Source organism: Lissotriton vulgaris, chromosome 5, assembly GCF_964263255.1.
Source record: "Lissotriton vulgaris chromosome 5, aLisVul1.2, whole genome shotgun sequence".
NCBI lineage: Eukaryota > Metazoa > Chordata > Amphibia > Caudata > Salamandridae > Lissotriton > Lissotriton vulgaris.
The window spans coordinates 1,635,669,294-1,635,694,956 of NC_141693.1; the positions used below are offsets into that span (position 1 = coordinate 1,635,669,294).

A 25,663-nucleotide genomic window follows, 5' to 3' on the forward strand; every position below is an offset into this window, starting at 1 on the left:
GGGGCTCCCAGACCGCCTTGGTCGCGCAGGACTTGTAGAGTCGCTAGGGCCACCCGGCGGCGTCCTTTCCCCCTTCTCAGTGATATTAACAGGGAGTTTAACCCCCTAAAGAAGGAATGAGGGGGTACCACCGGGACGTTCGCGAAATAGTGGAGAAGGCGCAGTACCATCACCATTTTGGATAGGGCTACTCTCCCAATGGGGGCTAGAGGTAGAATGCGCCAGAAGTCACCATGGGCCTTAATACTTCTTAGGGCTCTGTAGTGAATGCCCTCAAGCAGATCACTTGGGTGTGATACAGTCTAATGCCTAGGCATCTCAGGACATCTCCATTCCACAACAACCTGGCAGCTCCGGTGTTTATTTCCTGATGCAGAACATCTGGGTGGAGGGCATAGATTGTTGATTTTCTCCACTTTATGTTTAGTACGGCTGCCTTTCCGAACTCGTCTAGCGTGGTCCAGAGCGGAGAGAGATCGGTTGTGATGTCCCTAATATAAATGAGGCGGTCGTCCCCGTATAGTGATACACTGTGAGTGCGTCCTTGTAGTGGTATCCTCCATTGTTCCCCTCCCTCTCACAGTTTGATTGCTAGAGGCTCGATTGCTAGAGCGAATAAGTGACAATGGACATCCCTGATTAGTTCCGCTGGTCACTTGGAAGGAGAGCAAAATACATTGGACTATACGAACCCGGGTCGTTTGGTCTGTGTACAATAGTTGGTTGAGCGCCACTTGGTTAGGGCCGATTCCCACCAGTTGAAGTACCACAAATAGGTATTGCCATTATAGGGTATCGAAAGCCTTCTCAAGGTCCAGCACGAGGCACGGTCCTGGACATGGAAGTGCCTGCGGATGTTCTGGGAAGTATTCCTTCCAGGCACAAATCCGCATTGGTCATGGTGCACCACGCCGGGAAGTACCTCAATGAGTCCACCCGCCAGAATCATACCTAATATTTTACAGTCCGCTGTGCTTAACATGATCGGACTGTACAATGATCTGTTTAGTGGGTATCAATGTGGCTTCGGGAACGTCACTAATATGGACTCTCAAATGGATCTGGGGAGGGATCCGGTTTTGAGGAGCAGGCCTCCGAGTATTTGGTTATGGCTTCTGCTAAGTGTGGGGGGCGGGGATCTTGCTTTTGTCTACATCTTTTGATGTTTGTGCGAGACGCAGCTCTGTCGTTTGAATTATCTGCTCTAATGTTTTCTGCAAACCTGTGATTTGCCTGATACAGGCTCCTCTCATGACCACCTTGAAGGCATCCCACTCTAGTGTTCTAGAGGCTGTCGTGTTTGCATTGTCTGTGAAATAGTGTTGTATGTTTTCAGTTTGTTCTTGATGGAAAACTGGGTCCTCTAGACAGTCGCAAGGGAGTTGCCACGTGGGGATTGGTGGTGTAGGTGGGCGCCATCTGAGGACTCCCTCATGTGCATCATGATTGGAGAGCACTCTGCCTAGGTAATCAGAGTGTTGGATCATGGGGAGAATAGTGGGAGTGCATAGAAACCGGTCCAGTTTCACTCATAGATCATGGGGAATGGAGTGAAAAGAGTAGAGTTTAGTTGTCGGGTGTACGTGTTGCCAAACGTCGGTTAATGCCCAGTGGTTTGACCATGCGCAGATGCGGGTGGTCTGCGCATGGGCGTGTGAGGTGGGGTTGGGGGGATGGGATCTGTCTAGGTTTAGATCTAGCTTGCAGTTGTAATCTCCCTCTAAGATCCATGGTGAGGTGGTAAATTGGGCCAAGTTTGTGGAGAGTGTTTCCCAGAACGCTGTTTGCTCTGTGTTGGGTGCAAAGACACTGCCTATTAGCACTGGTTGTCCATATATTAGTCCCTCCAGTAGGGCAAACCTTCCTTTGGTATCTACCTTCCTCCCAGCCTCTAGAAAAGGGGTACCGGTCAGAGCCAAACTAATTCTCCCACGCGTATGCTGAGTATGTAGTGAGCAAAATGTGCCACGCCACTTCTGTTGGAGTTTATCGAGTTCCCCCTAAGTGAGATGGGTTTCCTGCAGGAGTATGATTTGCGCTTTCTGGCGTTTGATGTACGCATGCAGAGCATACTGTGCTTGGGCCATGTGAATTACACGGACATTTAGAGTGACAAACTTAATGTCTGTTGTGGGGGTTAATGTAGGTTACAGCACGGGTAGGGGGAGGGACCCGGGGAGCCAATCGATCATCCTTCGAGTGAGAGCGACCACACCTGGTGTGAGGTTTGATTGTGCCGGTGTGTAGGGTAGCTCTGCATGTGGGAGTAGGTAGGACATTGGGATGCGATGTGGGGATAAACCACAACTGCTGAGGGTGATAAACCCAATACCTGGGATCTGCTGCAATGGACAACACATCCAAACTGGTACTAATGTGTACCCTTTAAGGTGTCGAAATGGGGGAGATGTTGTGAGCATTTGGCAAGCCCCTAATTCTGAGACTCCAGCGGGGGATTGGGAGTTCCGGGCCTTATGGGTCTACATGTGTAGTTAGCGGGGGCTGCTGTTTATTGGTGCCTTGATGGCCTGGTCTCCTGAGCTGCGCCCTGTGAGTATTGTGGCTTTGAGGTGACATGGTATCACTGTGGGAGCGCGTGGTGTCAGCTATTACTTGACTGCTTTATATAGGAGTGTCCTCCTTTTTGCGGGGTAACAGTGGGCAGCGTCTCTGAGTCCCCGTCTGAGCTGCAGGACTCATTGGGCTCTTCGTGTGGGCCATCTTCGTTGTCCAATGTCAATATATGTGTACCCAGTTTTGTTACCGCTTAGATCGCTTTTCGTCTCTCGGCTAAGATTTGCTACAGATTTGAGGCAGTCGATATCTTATTTAGTGACTGCATTTGCGATCTCCTTCAGGTGTCCCTTGCCCAGTGTCTCTGAGGTCTGGAGACTTCTGGCTTTTTTGGACGGGTGCTCTTCTGATCCTGATTTACTTGCATGTGTAGCTCTAGCCAGTCCAGGGCTTCCTGAGGATCTGTAAAAAAGCGTGACTCCTCTTTGTGTATAATTTTGAGCCACGCTGGGAACAGGAGATAATACTTCACATTGTTCTCCCTCAGTAGCCTCTTTACTTCTAGAAATGACGACCTCCTCCTCTGCACTGCTCTTGCATAGTCGGGGAAGAGCATGACTTGCTTGTCTTACACTGTGATGGGGCTGCACTGTCTGGTGGCTCTGATTGTGGCGTCTCTGCCCCGAAAATGGAACAGCTTGATTAGCATTGGACGTGGACGTGAGCCTGGGGGCGGGCGCTTTGCCGGCACTCTGTGTGCTCCTTTGAGCGAAAAGAAGGAGGTTAGGTCACTGTGTGGTGTAAAGGATTGGAGCCAGGTCTCTATATATTCCATCGGTTCTTTTCCTTTCACCACCTCCGGCAGGATCAGTATACGTAGATTACTGCACCTGGAACGTCCTTCCAGGTGGTTTGTCTTGTCCTCTAGTATCGCCACTCGTGCCTGCAACTCCTTCAGTCCTGCTGTGCTTTAGCTTGTGGTTGGAGGATCGCCAATGTTTTTGCTCCATTCGCCACCTTGTCTGCCAGCTTCCTGTAGTCGTCCCGCAGCAAGTTGAGGTCAGTGCCTAGAGTACCTAACCCTTCCTCCATTGTTACACATGAATGTTCAATAGCCGCTAGGACGTTATCGAGCTTATCTGACATGGCTGCGTTTGAGACTGGGTCTGTTGTTTGGGTGTCTTGGGTGGGTGAATTGGATCTTCCCGTATTGAGCATTAGAGGTCCCCCAGTTGTCTTTGGGCGTCCCATGTCTATGTGCCGGCGGCATTGTGGCTATTGTCTGGGGTATTTGTTGGGCTCATGGGTTTCCGGGGTCTTCTGTTATCCAATTGCCACCGTCACTGATCGTTCTCTGATTGCTCTCGGTTAATTTCCCTGATCGAGCGTTTTATGGAGGTATAGCGTCCTAGCGTCACCGAGAAATAGCCCTATTCGTGCCGCAGAGGTAGTGTCTAAAGTGCGGGGAAGAAGGAATGGCGCCTGTTTGGGGGCCCACCTCCGCTGATCCACGCCGGTCGTCCGGGATTCAGTACAGTAGGGTTGGCTTCTTGTTGTGCCTTTTCGGACACCTGTTTGTTGTTTCCTGTTAGTTGGTCTATGCTTGTTCGACTCTGCGTCTCCGTTGCTCCTCGTCCATCGTCCCTGCTCACGTGCCCCCTTTATTCCCAGGGGTCTGTGTCCTCTCTCTTGTGCCTGAATATGCTTTGGCATACTTTGAAGCGCCTCTCCGGGGAGTTCCGTGCCTTCCCCAGTGGTAAGGCGTAACTGGGGATCTTCGTATTATGCGGAGAGGGGGTGGGTATTGGTGTTGATGTTGTCTGCGCTGGTCTTCGGGGTGACTTGACTTAGCTTGACTCAGGAGACTCAGGGGTGAGATCACGGGTACCTCTAAGCACCTTCAGGTTAGTCCTCCATGCTGGCCGGTGTGTGCCCCAAGAGCCCCCGTGCTCCACGTGTCTCTCTTTTGGGAAGCCTACGTTGTCCGGGCTACAGTCCCTCTTTGTGGACAGGGGTTTTAGTTTGGTGTGAGAAGCCCTCCCAGGGGGGTGTCCGCGACTCCGCCTGCTGCGTTGCCTAGGGCCCGTGTCTCTTAAGGCCTCCTTCCCACCTGATGCAGTTATCAGGTGGGTGCCATTTTAGGGTCAGGCGCATCGGTGTATGCCTGTCTGGGGGGTGTCCACTTGTGCTTGCTTCCTTTCCTGCCCCCTGTCTGGTGGGTATCTCTTCAATGGGTTCCCGTACTCTGACTCTCCACCCGTCGGGGGCTCCCCCCGTATGCGTGCCCCTCCCCGGGGGGTTCCTCGTGTGGGGTGCCTAATGGTGGGGACTTTCGCAGTCGGGTCCCTGGTGTCTGCGCGTTGGCATTATGTGCGCTCCTGTGGCCAGGGTACGCTTAATTATTTCAGACGTACCTCTCTGCAGTTCCGAGTCCCAGAGCCGCAAGGCTGCTTCCCTGGCATGGTTAGGTTAGGCTAGGCGGGCACCGTGTTGGAGTCAGGCACCAGTCGCCGGGATTGTCCTGCGGCGCCCGACCACACTGATGGTACTCTTAATTAATGTAGAAGTACCTCTCCGGTGTTCCGAGTCCCAGAGCCTCGAGGTTGCTTCTCTGGCGTGGTTAGGTTACCTTACCCATCCCGCACTTCACCCCTTTGTTGCAGGGCTTCTCTGATGTCCCGGGACCTGGTTGAGGCATACTATCTACTTTGCGGGCCCCCACTGTGGCTGATGGATTACGATGGTTCGGCCCATGCGCGTAGCCTCAGCAACACGCGTCTGCCATCGTGGCTAGTTAAGCCATGCCCCCACCCATCCTTTGACTTAACATCCATCATTAAAGTAAGCCATCCATCCACACTCTGATTTCCCTTTACTCTGCCATCCTTTCATCTGTCCATCCACCTACCCATCCACTTTCCCTTTTGCCCCCTTATCCATCTAACCAATGATTCCTGCCTATCCCCCTTCTTACCCTTCTTTCACCCTTCCTTCCATTCAGTATGACTTCCTTCATTTCCTTTTTTATGTATCCATCTTTAATATCTTCCTTGCTCCCTCTGGCTCTGGGAATGCTTTAGTGCCCATGGCACCTGGTATAACAATCTTTTTTGGCACCCCATGCCGCCTCCTTGTATACTCTCACTACGCAGCAAAAGTGCCACCCATGTCTCCATAACCCCTCTCTGCATACATTTAATTTGTTTTCTAGCGCTGGTAAAGGCTGGCTTTACTAATCCACTCAGCTATCCACATAAAATAGAGATCTGTTCTTTGCAGCAGGCATGTTAACCATCTGTGCTACTTTATGGCGAGTCAAAACTGCCACTAGATAAACTGCAATCCCTCTCTCTCTACAAGGAACAATAATTTTGACTATTTTTAATTTTTTTGGTTTTTTTACATTTAAGATTTATAGGCTATTAAATTCTCTTTTCGTACATGCTCATGGCTGTTAGTGCATGTAATGTTGTTTAGTGCCTCAGTAGAATAATAATAGAAGGCATATTAAGGATTATTAGGGACCTTGTTGATTTATTTAAATTTGCTTAGGGCGCAATTGTAATTACTGTACTCTGACACTAAAAGGCCTTAAAATCAAGTTAAAAACTACAAATGGGAATAGAAAATGCAATGAAAAACATCTGGGCCAGCCTACTAACAAGAACGGTACCTTTTTCTATCTGATGATCTTAAAGAGAAAGTAGAACCGATGCCGTGAAAATATTTGTTGCAAAATAAAACAAGCATTGGCATAGCCAATAGCTCTCGCCTTTGGGACTTCATAAGTTTAGCCAATTATGCACAAATAAAGACACCGGGACAGAGACATATCTGCAAATCCAGCAAAATGCTGCCTGCAGCTAGGAGATGAGCAGCTATGATAAAATGGCAACAAAAGGCACCTTTTACCCGCCAGTTTGTTTCACATTGCAACGGACCCTTTCCTTGTATCCCACCATAGCCTAGAAGGGTGATTCCGTGTGATTTTGTTGCGTTAGTAGTTAAATGAAATAGATGTTTTTTCCTCAGGCTTCTTCTTATTTTCACTTGTTATGCCACCGCATTCTGGTGTATTTGCGTGCACTTGGCGGCTTGATAAAATCCGATCCTCTGGGGCCCAGAATTTATCTGGCACCGTAAATAGCACTATCACAATTTTAACCAAAGATTGCAGAATAACTTGTTGGTTTTGGAGTTTACTGTACACAAATCCACATTGAAGCCCCAGTGACCATTGTGCCTTTTCTCCATGTTAAATTCTATAAAGTTTGAGCTGCCGAAATTTAACAGGAGAAGGGTGTATGTTGTATGTTGTGTGGTCTTTATTGTACATTATAATTACTGGTTGCGATAAAGTCTGCTCAACGCATAATTCCAGTCCTTGTACTAACAAGGGTTTGCCCAGAGGTCAGAATTACCAGGCCCACTTGCCACTTGTAATCAGGGCCTAATATGTGACAATCTGCACCACAAATTTCTGCAGCCAAAATGGCAGAATTTAGCCTTTTTCTCCCCCAGACTTTCTGAATAACACATTGCATAAGAGAGCAAACTAGTAAAGAAATCTCTCTGATATTATGCATGGCTTGAACCAGAAACCAGGAACCAGGAACCAGGAACTGAGGTCATCTTCATCAGGATGTCATTCTCCAACATATTTCATTGTGCATTGTTTCACTGTCTTCATTGCATCAACATCACAAGTGTATGACCATAGCAGATATTTGTTTTCATTCCTGCAAATGTGGATATCAGCCTACGCTTATTTAACCTGGTCACGAGTCTGTACCAGAGGATGACATGTATTCCAACTATAAACAAATACATGAAGGCATGACCCGTTTGTTTTGCTGTTCTGTTCTATTCCAGACAGGAAGAAAAGCGCCATAGAGACCATAAGCCACACAAGACTTCACAATTTATTAAGGAGATTAGCTTTGTTTAGTTTGCGCACTAATGAACGATCCCCGAAAGCGCTTTAGTTTGAAAATCTAAACGGCAACAGAATGTAAAAATATTTCTAATTCATTTTTTTTTTAGGTTTAATAAATGATATTACCGCGTTGCTGGGGCTGTTTTCGGGTTTTCTACTGACATACTAGGAAGTTGATTATAATAGTAATTTTACTGGGGTTATATATTTATAAAATTGCCTGCTGTGGAATGACAAAGTTCACTGTTCATCTGAACTTTTGAACTCAAACGAGCGTTTGATTCAGCAAAACAACCAAGTGAACCTAACGCGAGTTTTCAAAGTTGAAACCTAGCTTTTGGGATTTTCTCCGGGGGAATTGGGAAGGAAAGTTTTTATTGATGCTGTAAAAACTACCAGTTTAATAACACAGAGGGAGTGGAGGGCGGATCAGTGGAACGAACACCTTCGCATTTCTGAAATACTACTGCTGGTAAGCGCATGCGTTGAACTTTACCTGACCCCCGGATACTGGCTTCCCCGGGACAAGTTGTAGCAGAATGTATTGTGACAAGGCAGACGCATCCTCTCTTATTTCTACTGCTTCGGGGTTGGGAGTTCACAAATCACCTTTTTTCATGGCATATTTACTAATCTAGTAGACGCACTGTAATAAAACGACAAGAATTTCATGTCTTCTTACATATTTTATTTTTGAAGCTTGAAGCCTTTTTGGTCCGTTTGTGGTTTACGAATGCCCATCTAATAACAAGAGCGGCCACGCAGCCGCGAAAGGAATGTCAGGAATGCAGCTAGCACCCGGCCACACTGCTGCTCGCTCCCAAGTACCCTAGGCCAGGGGACAGACAAGGCGGGACATGCACCAGCCTTGGATCAATTGCATGTTATCTTTCTTTGAAAGACAAATGCACAAGGCAATTGCGGGTTAATAAAAAAAAAGCACATGCGCAAGCTTGTGTTCAGAGTTCAAAAGCCCTTACCAATGCCTCGCAGATCAGCGCATGCGCGCTGGCTCAAGCGAGACCTAAAAAGAACAAAATAGAACCTTTTTTTAACAAAAAGGGATCTAAAAATAAATCCTTGATTTCCAGTGAGCCTTTAGTTTCGTCTGCCCAAATACCTGTTCTTGATGATACCCCAAGTTAAACCACCCAAGCTTGAGCCCAAACCAATCCTCAAACTCTCCTTGCACCTAAAATACTTTGCTCAAATCGTTTTTTACCTTTGGCCACATGCGACCAACTTAATATTGAGCCTAGTAAGAGTCCTGACAAAAATGACCAGTCTGTAGGGAGAAAAGATTAGATTAGAATATAGATAAAAGATCTTTGGGAAAATATCACTATCACGAAGACAGAAATTATGGACTTAAGATCTAAGGTCTATTTACTAACGGAGTCCCATCTACCTATGTCATTAAAGGTAGGATGTGTGGTGGGACGTGAGTGAATTTTTTATATGCTGGAGGTAGTCAAAGTAGGGAATTTCAAGTGTATTCCCTCGGGTATAGCCAAGTGAAACCCCATCATATGAAGCAGACTCACATACAGCCCACTTGTTTTCCAAACGGAAAATGAGTCTGACCGCCAGAGGTGCTGCAGTCCCGCAAGGCCAATTAGGATGAGACGGCCACCCTGGCGGTCGTATCCAGCATCTATATCATTGCGGTGGGCGGTGCAGTGAGCAGCACCCGCCGCAATGATAAAGTGACATGGCGTGCATTGCCATGCACAACGTGACGCTGCCTGCCACCTTGTGCGTGACAAGGAGGGGGGGTACCCCAAGGGGGGTGGAGGGTTGGGTGGCTGCACTCGGGGGGTACCATTGGTACCCCCCGAGTGCAGCCACCCAACCCTCCACCCCCCTTGGGGCCCGCAAGGGGCCCCCAAAGTGATTTACTGTATGCCTTTCCATGGTGGAGTCTCCGCCATGGAAAGGCATACCCACCGGCAGCATCATAATATGGATGCCGGTGCCTGCAAGGCACCGCCACCATATTGTAGGCCTTCTCCGCCCAGATAGCTGACCGGCGGAAAAGTGGAAAACGGACTTTCCGTCCGCCACGGTACTCCCTGCCATGGTAATCTGGCCGGGGTTAATGTAGTTGTGAGTTGTGTGTGCAAAGTCGGTTGTTCGACCCCAGCCCTTGTCTCCTATGTCCCTAATTGATTGACTGGAGCCAACAAGGAACCATGTACCAGCTAGACCAGCACAACCTAAATTATTTACAAAGGACCCTGATCAGGATCACAGCATCATTGACACAACTTGGCTAGTGATTCAGTCTGACCAGGCTCAAAGATTTAGTCCTGTTACAGAAACATATTCCATCCAAACTTCACTGTTCCCACCTAATAGGGAGTCTTTAACATCATCCCAGAGAACCCCAGTCATATTCTTGAATACAAATAGTAATCTCTCATTAATCTCTTGGAATATTATGGGATTCAGAGCAAAAACGCACAAGAAGGACCTACGTTTATACTGGTCGATATTATCATGTTCTAAGAAACCTGGGAAATAGAACCAAAACATATGCAAGGATTTAAAACTTTCTTTGTCCCAGCCTGGAGGTCTTTGGCTGGTAGACTATTGGGTGGACTCACCATATGGTTCAGTATTACCCTTCACTGTCTTGTGAGGAACTAACTATTGATTACCCATCTAGTTGGGTTAGAAATTTTGTTTTGGAAAAGTAAAAAATATTTCTTGTACAATGTTTATAACAGTAGTATTACAAAGGCGTCTAAGTTCCCAGTATTAACTCTACTGAAAGATCGTGTCATAAAGATTAGCAAAGAGGAAGCTGTTACAGTGGGTGGTGATTTTAATGTAGGCGTTGAGCAATCAGCTCTTCTAAGGGATAATCCTGCTGAGGAAGACCAATCATGGGGAATTCTGCAAAACCCTAGGCCCTTGTGTGTCACCCTTGGCTAAGGTGGCCCTACAAATGATAGATCGTTGCTTATGTAGCCACATGAGAACTTGAAATGGCCGAACTAACTCTGATTTAGTGAGGAACCCTACTTTTAGTAGGAACACTTATACAGGTCATATTGACTATATACTTTTGGATTTAAATTCATGGTTAGAAACTTATTGACATGGAAATCATCCTAAGGTTTAAGAGCGATCACTTCCCATTGCATCTTACCCTTTGGAGCAATTTAGATCACCTAGGTTGGCACCTATGACTCCCTGGTCGGTACCTATCTGTAGCTAACAATCAGAAGAATGTAAGGTGGGAGCATGTCGCAAATAATGAGGATATCAATGTCCAACTGTATCATGCCTTGGCACCACTTTGTGTGTTTTTGCTGATCCTGATTCCCAACCTCATATTGTTATGGATTTTCATCGCCAGTGTTTTGAGATCCTGAAAAAATAGTTCATCACCAAACCTCCTTCTATTAGTAGTAGGCCATCGCCTACTAACTCCACGTGGTATAATAAAGCTTGTAGGACAGCTAAGAGTCTCTTAAAGCTATGAATTTTGGTTCTTCACAAGAGATCCAGATTGCTAGAGCCAATTACAAAGTTGCTTAAAGAAGCCCAGAGTAACTTAGGATACTGATGCATGGGAGGATATCCGGGTAGCTGTTCGATCTGGCAATCATGCAGCTTTTTGGAACATGATTTGTCATGGTGCAAAAAAAGAAAATTACATGACCAGGGAATATTATTCTCCCACAGGACTAGGCCATCCACTTTCAAACTTTTTGCAGCTATGATGCCAGCAGTTCTCTTACTGCTATTGATAGGGTATCTAAAGAGGCTGGCCCTAAACCCTCTAGCGAGAAGTACCCTACTTGAGCAGGAATTTGAAGATGATATGGGCTCTTTTTTATCTTGCGGCAACTAATTTTGCCATTAGATTGCAGAAAGCGGGAAAGACTCCTGGGCCATAAAGATTCCAATGGATCTTTTAAAATCAGAGTTCGCATTTTGGGCCCCTTATTTAAATGGATTTGCCAATGCTATTATGGCCTGTGCCCAAATCCCTGCTAACTGGGAAGACGTTCCTATATTCAAGAAGTCACTGAAATTCGACTCTGCAAATTATCGACAAGTAAGCCTAATTGATGCAGCCCGGAATATATTATGCAGGAAAACTTTGGATTGCCTCTTGTGGATAGAAGATTATACAATTATTTCCCAGTTTCAAGCAGGATTTTGCTCCAAAACAAGCTCAGGGGGGCAAGTTTTCAGATCCCAACTTATGAGATGGAAAGAGGTTGATATTAGCGGTGGTAGGTTCTACGTGGCATTTGTCAACCTATAAACTGCATTTGCTATGGTCCTCAAAAAAAGGCTCAGTCGTAATCTAAGAGATCTAGTACTTCCACCTTCCCTTCTGGATATTATAGTGAATTTTTATGCTGACACCTATACCCAAATCAGATGGAGAGCTAATGGGGAAACAACTGATCAGATGAAAGTTGCCAAGGGGGTTTGGCAGGTGTGCATTCTGGCCCCCACACTATTCATTTCATAAAAAATGTGTAGACTTCCTGCTGGACTTTGAAAATGACTGCCCAATCTCAGGTAGCATAAAAACGCCAGCCTTACCGTTTGCGGATGACACCTTGCTAATGTCTAAAACACCAAAAAGAATAAAGACCTTGTTAGTTAGATTTAAATAGTTTTGCATTAATCATGGCCTAGATATTAATACCAGCAAAACAATCCTTATGGTATTTCTTCCACCGAGGCACCTCAAAGTTTTTGAAGGTGACACTTAAACCCTCCCACCTGACCCCAACCCCCCCCCCAAATGCACCCCACTAGTTTTCAAACAAGACTTGGGTATGCAATCTATGATTCCCAAAGTAAGACTTAAACCAATTTTGTACTGGTTGAGAATCTGGTTGACCACTGAGCTGGAACCGTATAGGGTATGTTTTAGAGTTATTCTGGATAGACAAAAGGGAGTGGAGATACTACTATGGATAAAGTATTTAAAGCAGTCAGTAGCGTCCCCGGAATTGATTACTTTCTGAATTAATCCAGCTTCTGTTACAACTTCCATTATAATTGTGAAATGTATCTTTTGGGAGAATGAGGAGAGGAAAGTGATTCATTCAATAAATGCATGGTCATTAAGAGATAGATTTTTGGAGATAAAACCAAGGGGCATATTTTCAAGGGCCGGCGATACAATTATCACCGCTTTTGCGTCCGTTTTTCGGGCGCAAAGTGGCGATAATTATATTGCATTATTTACAAGGACACGCTAGCGCGTGTTTCCTTGACTTAGCTCCCATTTTTCACACACCTCGCCTTGCATCGGTAATTAGATGCAAAGTAAGCGTGGCTGTGAAAACAACATGGGAAAATATAGCGATATTAACAACGAGGTGTAGCGATAATTTAAATCGCGCTAACTCTGCCTTAACTCAGGAATTTAACGTCTGTTAAATTTCTGACTAAGGCATACCTAACATGGAAGGTGGATTGTGGGGCTAAGGCCCCAGGGCCTATCATCAAGCTTATCACGGTTTTCCATGGAACTTCGCTAGAAAGCCAGCGATGTTCCATGGAAAACCCCGCTATCGCTGGAATATTTATCGCAATAGCGCTAAACGTTGATGAGAGAGCACTAGCTTGGCGATATATTCCAGCGATAGCCGGTGATAATTAAAAGCGCGCTAAGCGAGCTCAGCGATAATTATTACTGGGGCTTGATAATATGCCCCCAATTTCTTTGTGTGAGCCGTATATGGATGACATCAAGCCTCCCTAAAAAATAAATCCCTTTAAATATGATTTATGATAGGTTTCCTTCCACTTGCAAATGTTACTGCTAGGTGGAAAGGGCCAACAGAAGGAAATAAATTATGCCCAGTGTGTGGTGAAGCGGAAGAAACTGAAGAAAGCTTCTTATACTTCTGCACAAAGTATTCCAGGCAGCGCAAAAATTGGATTGCAGCGGTGTGTCACACCCTTGGAGCCCGTCAACATTGGGTCACATTGAGAATTTGTAGGTCGGATACCACATCCCAAGTTGTATTTTCAAAGCAAAACACCTTGAGCATGCCTGGCCTGTTCCATTTGATCCTTTCTAGCTCCCATTGAATTTATATGACACAGGCATTTATATTATTTGATTCCAACTAGCTAGGCCTGATATAGGATCCTTGCCAGACCAATCTGGTTGGAAGGAGCAATAAGGGAGGAGGGTGTTTTTATTACAGAAATTACAGTAGTGCTTGTTCAAATGTACCTAATAATGCACTTTAAGAAAATAATAACTGTGAGATTATATTATTTTATTCGAGGCTAGAAGAACTCAAACTTATTCTTAATAGATCTAATAAAGGTTGTTGTTAGTCCCATTTTTTAAATATTATATGCAAGGTCAGTTCCTTAAAACAAGAAGCACTTTTGAGTTTTCGAATATTAAGTCATTTTTTAGGATGAGCCTATTGAAGTTTGTCTGACTGTACTCACTAAAGCACTTTATCCTGTTTTATATCTGTTTTTTCTTATGTATGTAAAATTGTTCTAAATGTCTTACTGATATGTTGTCTGGTCTGAATTTTTTAAATATCTTATATATTATCCATATATTTAGGTTTGTATTTGTAAATTGAATAAGTTGCTTTTAAGGTTTCTGACCAAAATAAAGTGCTTGAAACTGAACTGAAAACTGAATCCACAAAGAACCCCACTCCCACTGTACCTGCTAATGCGGGGGTTCACCACGCCTGACTCTCCTCTGTCTCTTTAACAAGCACTCATCTCTGTCTCACTCTCTTTCTACCTTCTTTCATTTGAGGTATTATTATCTACCTTTCTTCTGTTTCTATCACAGGAAGCAGTGACAACCTTTGTGGAGAATACAAGTCCCACATCATCTCTGTGCAGATCAGCCTTCCTATAAATTATATATTTGTTTTTGCTGTTCCAGTAGACTGGAATGTACTGTGCTTGCATTTTAATGTGTGTATATTGTTTATATGCTCTCTGTGCGTTTTTCTCTGCACCTGCTCTACATACCACAACAACCGTTTACCTTAACTTTGTTTTACATTATTCAGCTTGTTTATCATGATTACAATTCTAGCAAATTGCGTGTTTATGACGTTGAGTGATTCACCGCCTTGGGCAAAAAACGTCGAGTAAGTATTCATCAAAAAAATGTGCATGCACAAAAATAGGAAACGGTTTTATGCTATGTTCTAGTCACGCAACATTAAGATAAACCAAAAATTATTATGACCTGACATTCATTAGGGATCAAGAACCCAAAAGAGTTTACAAAGATAAACCACAGATTATAGGAAGAATTAGCAGAGGCCACAGATTATAGAGCCCATGATTTTGCATTTCTATTATGTTCATGAATAAACGATATAGCTGTGAAGTAGTGTTTACGGTATTAAATTCCCTTAAAAAAATGCATTCTCCCAGGTCCTCATTGCGAGTGGTGGTATTTCTTTCAGATTGTTAAATCCAGGTAGGAGACCACTATGGACCGCTACAGATATCCCAGTATCTCTTGACCTGATAATTCTGGGCCCAGAGACCAGAGGCAAGTGTAGTATCCGGCTGGATACATTCTAGTGTTTTTGCCTGTTGAGTCACACTAAACACCCACCCATCACAGGCGTGACAGTCAGGTGACCCTGACAATAAAAGGAGCCGAGCGCACGTGCTCTGGGCCAGTTATCTACCCATACCAACTGTGTCCATGTATTCCTTATTAGAGCATGTGGGCCTAGCGCCCACCAATATTGGTGACGAGGGGGCTGTGCCCGTGCGTGCAGCAGCCCAGCAGCTGTGGAAAAGGGGTAGAGAGCTGCCCTTGTCGAGGGCCCCCCAGAAGACAGCGCAGAATGTGCATGAAAGCATACGGGGCGTGTGCAAGGCCCCAGGGTAAAGACGAGGTGACCGGGAGTCCACCCACACCTTGTGTACCTGTTAGTAAATCGGCCTCTGTGCATAGGCACCTGCTAACCCATGGGGGAGTGTAAAGTGTCTGTAAAGTATCCAAAATCGAATTATAAATCCAGAAAAAAAAGGCAGAAACTGGAGATATTGCAAGTGTAGGTTTAATCCTTATATTAGCATTACACGGGAGTGCTGCTGCTTTCAAGTCGGACCAACTGCTGAATGACCTTCCCAACAGCTGTGATCCTAACTGGAAAGCAGCCCCACGAGAGATGCATCTTCAAACATAAACATGTTTGAAGATACACTCTCTACAACGATGCAACATATGGAACATAGAACTTTAAGGAATGATTCCATTGATAGTAAGCATATAACAAAGGACATAAAGGAAAGAATATACACTACATCATCTCTCTTCCTATAACAGGAACAGAAAACCTAAAAAAAAAAGGTTTGTTAAGACATATAATAATCTTTGAACCTGGTGGGAATAGAACAGTTTCGATAAGTCTTATGTGATTCAGACATTGCGTTTGAAGAAGAAGTAATCTGATGAGTAACAGGGGTGGATTGCAAAGCAGTAGATGAACAAGAAGTAGAAGGTAAGACAGGAATGGAAACGTTGTCAGATGCAGACCCTAATGCCAATGTGAACAATCAGAATCACTTGAAGAAGACTTGTACGTAAGTATTCTTTTTGCTTATTCAGTAGAAATTTTGACAACTGCTCCATTACTCCACCACCCTTTCCTTTCAAGGAAAAGTGAACCTTTTGAAGTTTTAATAACTTGAACAGGCGAAGAGAATTTTGATAGGCCCTTTTTAACCTTATTTGGATTTTGGAACATCACCCAATCACCTATTTGAAAGTCCTTCATGATTGAGGCGGATGATGTGTTAAAATACTTCTTTTGTAAACTTTGTTTCATCAAAACATTATTTTTAAGAATACTTTGTCTTGACAAGCAACGCAAGATGAATTGTCTTTCTTGAGAACTTTTAACCAATTAGGGCAAATAATGCCATTAGGATTTCTCTTCTTAATGAGTCTGAAAGGAGAAATCCCTGTTGTAGAGTGTGGTGTGACTAAATATGACCAAATTGTCTTTTTCAAAAACAGCTCAACAGGTAGATTGCATGCCAAACCTGTCTGGATACCTTCTTTTAAGAATCTATTCATCCTCTCAATAACTCCATTGGAAGAAGGAGAATAAAGAGCTACTTTTAGATGTTTGATATCATGACTCTTAAAATAATCCTGCATTGACAAAGAACAGAAATGTGATTCATTATCTGTGACTATTTCCTTTGGGACACCTTCTGATTGAAAGACTCTGTCAAAATCCTTAATACCAGCACATGAATTAGGAGAATCACAGAATTCAAAATCAACCCATTTTGAATGATAGTCAATGAGTGCGATGATATAATGTTCATTGTTTCACAGGAGATCAAATGGGCCTGCAAAATCAACTGCGATCTTAGGCCATGCTTCTTCAGGCACAGATACAGGATGAAGAGGAGGTTTGCTGATCTTCCAATGTTTATCTGATAACAAACAAGAATCACATTTATCTATCCAGAGGGTAACATCCTTATCTAAGGCAGGCCACCAAAAGGGTTCCTTAAGTTTCCTTGAGGTACTTCCTATACCTAGATGACCCTCATGTGCAGATTCAACCAACTTCAAGCAAATTGAAGAAGGGGGAATACACTGATCTCCACGCATTAAGACATCGTTAACAATGGAAAGATCCTGTGAGACCCGGGCATAAGATTTTAGTGAAGCAGGTAATGAACGCTCTTTAGGCAAATCACAAATAATCATGTTTTTAACAGCTTGAAAAATTTTATCATTCTCATATGCTTTTAGCCAATCATGCTGTGTCAAAAGAGGAAATACAGAAATAGAATCATTAATTGAAGCCACAACACACTCAACCTCATTAAAGTTTGTATCAGTACAATTTTCTTTAAGTGGAAGCCTAGAGAGACAGTCTGCTCTGACATTAAGCCCACCTGAAATGTGACAAATGGTAAAGTTGAACTCGTGTAGCCTGGAAAGTATGCGTACCAATCCTGCTGAGGCCTTACCAGTTCCATTGCCGTTAAGTAGGTGTAGCAGCGGTTTGTGATCACTTAACAAAATGAAGTGTGAACCCCATATGTAACTCTTAAATTTCTCAACAGCTCATGAGCATGCGAGCTCTTCCCTCTCAATGGTACTATAAATCTTCTCTGCAGAAGAAAGGGATCTCGATGCAAAACTTATGGTTCTTTCATTGGCACCAAACCATTGGCATAAAACAGCACCCAAACCCAATTGGCTTGCATCCACAGAAATAGTATATTTTACCCCGGGAGTAAAAGAAGACAAGGCTGGTGACAAATAATTGATTTCTATATTAATTTGAAAGAATTATCCACAACATCAGACCAAACAAATTTCAACTTTTTCTTTAGAAGGTCACGTAGGTGCTGCACAATTTTGGAGTATCCCTGGATAAACCTGGAATAATATTCGGTCATGCCCTGGAAGGATTTTAAAGCATCCTTATCAATAGGTACCTGAACATTTGAGATGGCCTTCGAGAGTGAGAATTTGGGCTTGATCCCATTTGATGGAATGGAATGACTAAGATAATCTACTTCTGATTTAAAAAAACTTACAGTTGTGTTGCCCTAGAGTAATTCCTACATCTCTGAAACGTTAAAGAACTTCCTTCAGCGTTTTGACATGTTCCTCTTCTGTATTCGAGAAAATCAAGACATCATCTTGGTAGGCCTGAACACGTTTGATGTTACTAAGTAAAGAGACCATACATTTTTGGAATACGCTTGCGGCTAAAGCTAATCCGAATGGCAACCTTAAATATTTCTAGGCTCAAAATGGGGTAATAAAGGTTGTCAAATCAGTAGACTGTGGAGAAAGGGGAATCTGATGATAAGTGCTGTGCAAATCAAGCAATGTGAAACATTTTGAACCATCAATACCAGTTAAAAGATCTTGAATTTTGCAAAGAGGGTGGCAATCAATAAGGATGTTTTGATTGAGGGATCGAAGATCCGCAATGAGGCGAATAGTGGAATCTTTCTTCCATACGATTACATAAGGACTAACCCATTGTGAAGAATCAGTAGATTCAATTATATTTTCAGAAACCATTTTCTCCAAAAGCTTCTTCAGGTCGTCTCTTACACTAAGGGGAGTGGATCTTAATTTATGAGAGACAGATATGGCACCTGGTTTAAGTTTAATTAGATGTTCACCTTTTTTATTTTTACCTATCTTTGCATTGAAAACTTCTAGAAATTGCCTAATAATGTAATCAATTAATAAATCTTTTCCGTCACCTATCGATGAGATTTCAGTATCATTAAGTTGTACAGGATTCTTTGACCCAGGAACAAGTTTCAAACCCATCTTTGCAAAGTCCTGCCACCCTACTTTGTTTTTACCGTTAATTGCCACATAAACTTTGGTGTAAGTGGTTCTACCAAGACAAGATATTTTTGACATAAAGAAGCCAAGCATATCAATGTCTTTACCCCCATATGCTTTGGGAATAATGTCAACTTTAGAAAGGGTAGTGGAAGAAACCCATAATTTGTCAAACAGGTCATCAGAAATGATGGTGACTGGAGCACCTGATTCAGCCATCATATCAACTATATTTTCACCAATCAAAGCTATACAAGGAGGCTCCATTGCACGTTCATGACCTGTTAGGTTCTCACCAGAATCAATAGCCAAAATCTCCTTTACCTCAGGAAAAACTGAGGATAGTTCTTTGGTATTAATGTTGAGATTCTGTACTGAAGATTCAAGTGGAACAACATCAAAGCCTGACACATCATTATCTTGAAAATCACATTCATGTGTTGCAATAGAACTAACATGGACATTGCGTTTAGCTCTACAAACAGTACTAAAATGTCCTATTTTTTGACAATTTGCGCATTTCTTTCGAAATGCAATGCAAATGGGGCTATTACTGAGATGTGATCTAGAACCACATCTAAGATAAAATGTGTTAGATTTCCTTTGTTGTGGTTTGCTAAACCTATTTTTAAAAGAAACAGCTTTAACAGACATTTCATTCTGAACTAAATTAACAGGTGAAACATTATCATTGACAATACTTTTCGACAAAATAATGCTTCTTTCGATGCTCTTTGCCCTGTCAAATACTTCAGATAATGTGGGATCCCTGCAGCTCAAGATACGCTCCTGTATCTTTTTATGATAACACCCAAACACAAATTGATCCCTAATATAGGTATTCAAATAAGCTCCAAAATTACATTCCGCTGACATGTTTCTTAGAACTGAAATAAAATCTTCTACACTTTCCTCAGGATTTTGCTTTCTTTTTGTAAAGTTAAAACGCTCAAGCATGACATTTGGTTGCTTCAAAATTTTGTTGTTTAGTCTTTGGATAGCATCAGTATAAACATTCCATCCTTCTCCTCTCCCAGGTGAAGGAATTGTTGTTGGCAAATTATCAAAAATCTGCCTGTCAGCTCTTCCTAGATGACTATGTAATAATGCTAATTTCCTTTTCGCAGAATATTTCTCTGCATCAATGGCAACCAAATGATTTTCGAAGCTCCGAAACCATATCTTGCATGGTTCAACGGGTTTACCATTAACAGGAAGAAAATGGTTCAAGTGAATTATTTGTTGATTGTTTGCCATAGTATAAATCTATTTTACATTTGAAAGTTAAAGAAATAAAGAATACCTTCTTCAAAATGTATTTAAAATGTTCCTTATGTTTCTTCTATTATTTCTCTTTTTAATAAATATTAAATTTAATTCCTTTTTGAATTGAAAATATAATCTTCCTTAAATTCCATCGAAAATTTCACTAGAAATGAATTGTATTTCCTTTCAACCTTTTTATAAATGATCCCTGTGATCCCTGAAATATCTTATATATTATTCAAAAGTACATACCATTTGAAAGCTTGTGGCAAAACAGTCAAATGATCCTTCCATTTTATTTCAAATCGCTAAAAGAGAGTGATTGCGGCGAAAACAGGTGCACAGCATGTAACTGGGTTTACTTGAGAAGCACGCTGTGCGCGCCGTGGTATTTCTAAAAACTAGGATGTTGACCTGTCAAAATTTGCCGTGAATACCTTCAATATGGCCGCCATTGTCGTATGATGACATCATCACGTTCTGCTCTCGCGTTGTTGAGAGACCTGCGGGATCACCAAATTGTAGAAACTGGACGAAAATGCTTAACTCTGCAAATCCTGCTCGGATTTTTCTCGTAGAAGAATGAGGGATCCTCTGTGAATTTGTGCAGCAGTAACAAAATCAAACCTCCGGTAAGGTCAGACTCTTTATGCGTGTATATTAAAGGAGGTTGGTGAAATGCCGAAAAATTTAAAAAATCCAGTCGCCAAATGTAAAGTATCTGAAATCGAGAATCCAGAAAAGAAAAAAGGCAGAAACTGAAGATATTCCAAATGTAGGTTTAATCCTTATATCAGCATTACACGGGAGTGCTGCTGCTTTCAAGTCGGACCAACTGCTGAATGACCTTCCTAACAGCTGTGATCCTAACTGGAAAGCAGCCCCACGAGAGATGCATCTTCAAACATAAACATGTTTGAAGATACACTCTCTACAATGATGCAACATATGGAACATAGAACTTTAATGAATGATTCCATTAATAGTAAGCATGTAACAAAGGACATAAAGGAAGGGCTATGCACTACAGTGTCCCGGGGAGAAGAGCGAGCCGATCATAGCCCACCCGCATCGCCCGCAACGACCCGCCAGGCAGGCGGCGAGCCCGGTGAATGGTCGAGGTGCTGTGGACTACAAGAGAAGTGCCCTGAATGTGAGGAGGCCAGCGGGAGCCCACCCAGCATCTGAGACAACAGGTGAACTGAACTGTGCCCATAGCGCAGAGACATTAGTGAGCAACCCTGAGAATAGCGCCAACACCTCCCCACCCCCACGCAGCGTGTGAAATGTGATGCTGCAGCGGCGGGGTGGAAGAGCAAAAAGGCAGCATCCGGCCTGCGGCCGAGCAGAGCGACACCAGCTCACCCTGCGCAGCCGGGAGGAGAAATTGCTGGCTGCAAGGAGCGGGAAGGCTCTACAAATGAAACTGATTCACTGCGTCAAAGCGGAATCCTCCGGTCGTGCCTAACTGCCTAGTGTCCTAACAACAAAAGAACCGGGGGTCTATAACGGAGCTTCAAGTACTCCGAGCTGCTGCAAAACTCCTACAGAAGTGAGTTAGGCGCTAATAGAGCCTCCTTTTTCCTGAGCTGGGTTCCAGGAGAGGTGAGGTACACTCCCTGTACTATTCAGGTGAGTAACATTAGTGTGTGAGAAAAAGGCCCGCAGCAAGTTTAGAGCTGCCGAGGCCTGGCCAACCAACACCAAGAGAAGGTCGGCCCAGGCGGCGCTCAGTGACATGGGCTGTCAGAAATAAGTGAATAAAGAGGAGCCCACACGTTGCGACGCGAGTCCCCCACATAGCCTAGAAGGCGAGAAAGGACTGCGGCCAAGAAGTCCCCGGGGGTGTGTGTACACGTATGACACCTGGGCAGTCGGTGGAAAAAAAATAAAATCAAGCAGAGGAAAAGGTCAGCAAGGTGAGGCCCGCAGCGTGAGTGGAGCTGCTCGGGCCGACCGGAGCGTTGCAGGCCAATAGTCAAGTGGCAGCAGATACGGACCCCAATCACAAGTGCACAGGTAACTTGCCAAAGACACCCACTGAGGAAAAAAGAGGAAGGCACCTATTGTGCAACGTGTGGGGAAAGTGTCTAGGAGCAGCTGAGATCCAGGCACCGGAGTCCCTGTGGAGCAAGATAAGGCAGCGCCATCTCCATACACATGGCCATGCAGCAATACAGATTGGCAGAGACGGGGACTTGTAAATGCAGCAGCACTGCCATCTGGTGGCCGGTTGCGGGATCGTGCACAACATGCAGCCCACGAGGACCAGGAACAGTGCCAGCAGCAAAGAAGGAAAACAGCAGTAATCCCCATGATAGGGTGTCTGCAGGGAAGCTGCCCTGATAGCAAGGAGGTACATCAAGTAAACAAATAAGGAAAAGTGCAACCCGAGTTGACAGCAAGGCAAGCACCTAAGGCACTGTGTGAAGGGGGCGCAGGGAAGCGTCAGGAGTACACGAATGCACAATAGGGACAGAGTGACAGGAGAGCACAGAGTTTGCACAGAGACAGTGCCTGGCTGCTGTGACCCCAGAAAGGGGTTGACTGAGAAAGAGACACCCCTGCTGAAAAGTGTTTGCCTCCAAAGATACAGGAAGAAGAAGTAGCATCAAACCGAACTGAGACAGAGAGTGCAGCGGTACCTGGTGGCCACAGGTTGTCTCTGCAGCAACAGGAAGAGGCAGGAGCACCACCAGAAACACAAGGGTGATTCAGGAACCCAGCACCAGGCAAGTGCGCAGCAGCACAGGTACGGCGGCTATAGCTCAACGAATGAAAGACTGAACAGCAAGCGTGTCCCATGAAGCAACGGAAGGGCGCAATCAGTAGCACGCCAAAACAATACGACTGCGGAGAGAAGGAGGAGTGGTTGTGCAGACCACCAGAAGCAAGAATACCTGACAAGGAGGAAGAAGTCGACCAGACAGTTGGTTGCAAGGAGAACGAAGCCGACCTGCCAAACGGTCGCAAGGAGGAAGAAGCCGACCTGCCAGTTTGGTCGCAAGGAGGAAGACCTATGGCAGTCACCTGAACCACAGCCTCTTGGTCCACGCTGACAGAACCCCCAATCACTGTGATTTTTCTTTTATATCCAGGTATCACTTTACGTGACAAATGGCATTTTGATACAGCCGATTTTGAGGCGTACGCTGACAGAACCCCCTGTAGTGTGATGTCTGATCAACACAGGTAATTTCCCATGTGGCGCACGGCGATTTTGATACAGCTCATTTTGAGGCAGTGTCTGGCCCACGCTGAGAGCATCCCAGAGTACTGCATTTTTTCATTTACACTCAGGTATCACCCTACGTAACAAACGGCGTTTTAACACAGCCCATTTCGAGGCGCACGCTGACAGAACCCCCTGTATTGTGATTTTTCATCAACACAAAGGTATCACCCTGCGAGGCGCACTGCGGTCTGTTACAGCCAAATTTTGAGGTGTTGTCTGGCGTACTCAGAACAAGTTGCCATTATCGCGCTTGCATACCGACCTTGGATATAGGGTTACAACTTTTGCTGGTAGTTCCATCATCAAGTCCCGGGGATCATCTCTAACCACGAGGACACCATTAATGCCCATCTGCATTTTTAACTAGCTACCTAATCGAGGTGGCCTAATTCCCTTCATTGTTCTGGTTGGTGTATCCTTTCTATTGTGATCAGACCTCACTATTTCAAGTACACACTACAAGAGTATGTGATATCCTATTTTAGTTTCAGTGCAATAGACGGTAACCTGATGAAGGCCCACATGCCGAAACGCGCGTAGTTCTTATCTACCGCATTGCCTCCATCTAAACTTGTCCTTGGTTTTTGTGGCTGTTTTTAATATTTCAGAGATGTATATATGAATGTTTGTATATAAAAATATCAGTTTGTGAGATCAAATTTGCACATATATGTATAGTACGAGTTAGAAATAGAAATGTATCACTCATAGCAATCCTATAACTCTAAAAAGATATTAACTAATAAAAATGAATATATTTTCTATCATTTATGTGTGATAAGTTTGATCTGTGTGGGATCCAAATCTTTAATTTATAATTTTTGAACATCGAATTTAGTGTGTTTTTTGTCAAATGTTTGATTGACTTGGCTATAGACCTTTACCTAAACTGGAAGAAGTCGGCCTGCCAGATGGTCGCAAGGAGGAAGAAACCGACCAGCCAGTTGGTCACAAGGAGGAAGAAGCCGACCTACCAGATGGTCACAAGGAGGAAGAAGCCGGCCTGCCAATTTGGTCGCAAGCAGGAAGAAGCCGACCTGGCAGATGGCTGCAAGGAGAACGATGACCTACAAAAGATCAGAGGGCATAGTGACCTGCGAAGAGGTCAGAGAAAGAAGAGATCTGACAAGAGGTCCAACAAGAAGGACGGAGAAGACATCCGTGAACAGAATGACTGAGGAGATGTCCATGAAGAGGACCAAGGGGAGATCTGTGAAGAGGACCAGGAAGAGATGGAAGAGAAGTCTAACAACATCAACTAAAAGTCAGAAGTAATCAAGCTAGAGAAGGTCGAGACAACAGGTCCAGTCACAGAGCGAAGTGAAGACAGTGTACTAGTGCTTGGACAAGACCAGGGGGAAACGTGTGGAGTGCACGCTACACAGAGAAGCCTGGTTAGAGCGAACAAGCATGAGAGAAGACCAGACTGCGTCGCAAAGAAAGGAAAGAGAAGACAGAACTCGAGTGGCAAGAAGCCATGGCGAAGGAAGAAAGGCATAGGAGAAAAGTGAAGAGTTGTGTGACGAGTCAACTCACACACCAGAAGGGGAACACCCAAAGAGGAAAGTAAAAAGGTGCATGAACATCCAGACACATTACCTGGAGAACATCAAGATCACTGGGAGCACACATCTACTTGCGAGTCCTTAGATCACCCGGTGACGACGGAGGCGAGCATGCTGGTCCATTGGTAACAACCACCTCTGGGATGGAACGGATACAGGACCGTGGAAATCCAAGGGGCAGAGGTCTCTGGGACACCGGTGGCAGCGGGTCCCAACACGAGAGATGGACTGTTGAAGCTCGCTCTGGAAATCCTGGGAGAACAAAGGTAGCATGCAAAGGAACAAGTGCCAACAACACCCTTTTCAGGTGAAGCTTCAGACAGGGAGAGAGGAATCGTAGCGATTCCTCCAACACAGTTGGAGCGACAAGGCGGCAGTCCACCGGTCCAGTGGAAGCCTGGCAGAAAAGGGCCTCTGGGTCATCCGATGAGTGGAAATAACACATAACGAATCCACCATCATTCATCTGCAGTTTCACTGGATTTGTAACAGGAAGAGAGAGACTGTAGATCCCACTTCCAGGTTGCAAGTCCAAGAAAAGACTACATCCACAGAGCACCCTGACCTTGCCAAGGAGATCTAGTCATCCTGGAGGTAATTACACCATCGTCAGCGGTTGACCAGCAGCGAAAGAGACTATGTGGGAGTCGTCATTATTGTGTTATGTTTTGTGTGCAAATTGTATTCTCTCCCACAGGTTCAGACTACATTTGTTTGGACCTTCATTAAAGTTTGGGAGGGATGTAGCATCCAGCTGGATACATTCTAGTGTTTTTGCCTGTTGAGTTACACTGAACACCCACCCGCCA

General features: G+C 44.4%; 1 protein-coding gene across 1 annotated transcript in view; it reads left to right on the forward strand.

Moving 5' to 3' along the window:
• Window positions 1–25,663, forward strand: part of SCN4A (sodium voltage-gated channel alpha subunit 4) — a 1,232,571-nt gene that overhangs the window by 532,968 nt on the left and 673,940 nt on the right. Inside the window, exon 4 of the mRNA XM_086923780.1 lies at window positions 14,481–14,571. Coding sequence (XP_086779906.1) covers window positions 14,481–14,571 — 91 coding nt within the window. The remainder of the gene's footprint in view (window positions 1–14,480; window positions 14,572–25,663) is intronic.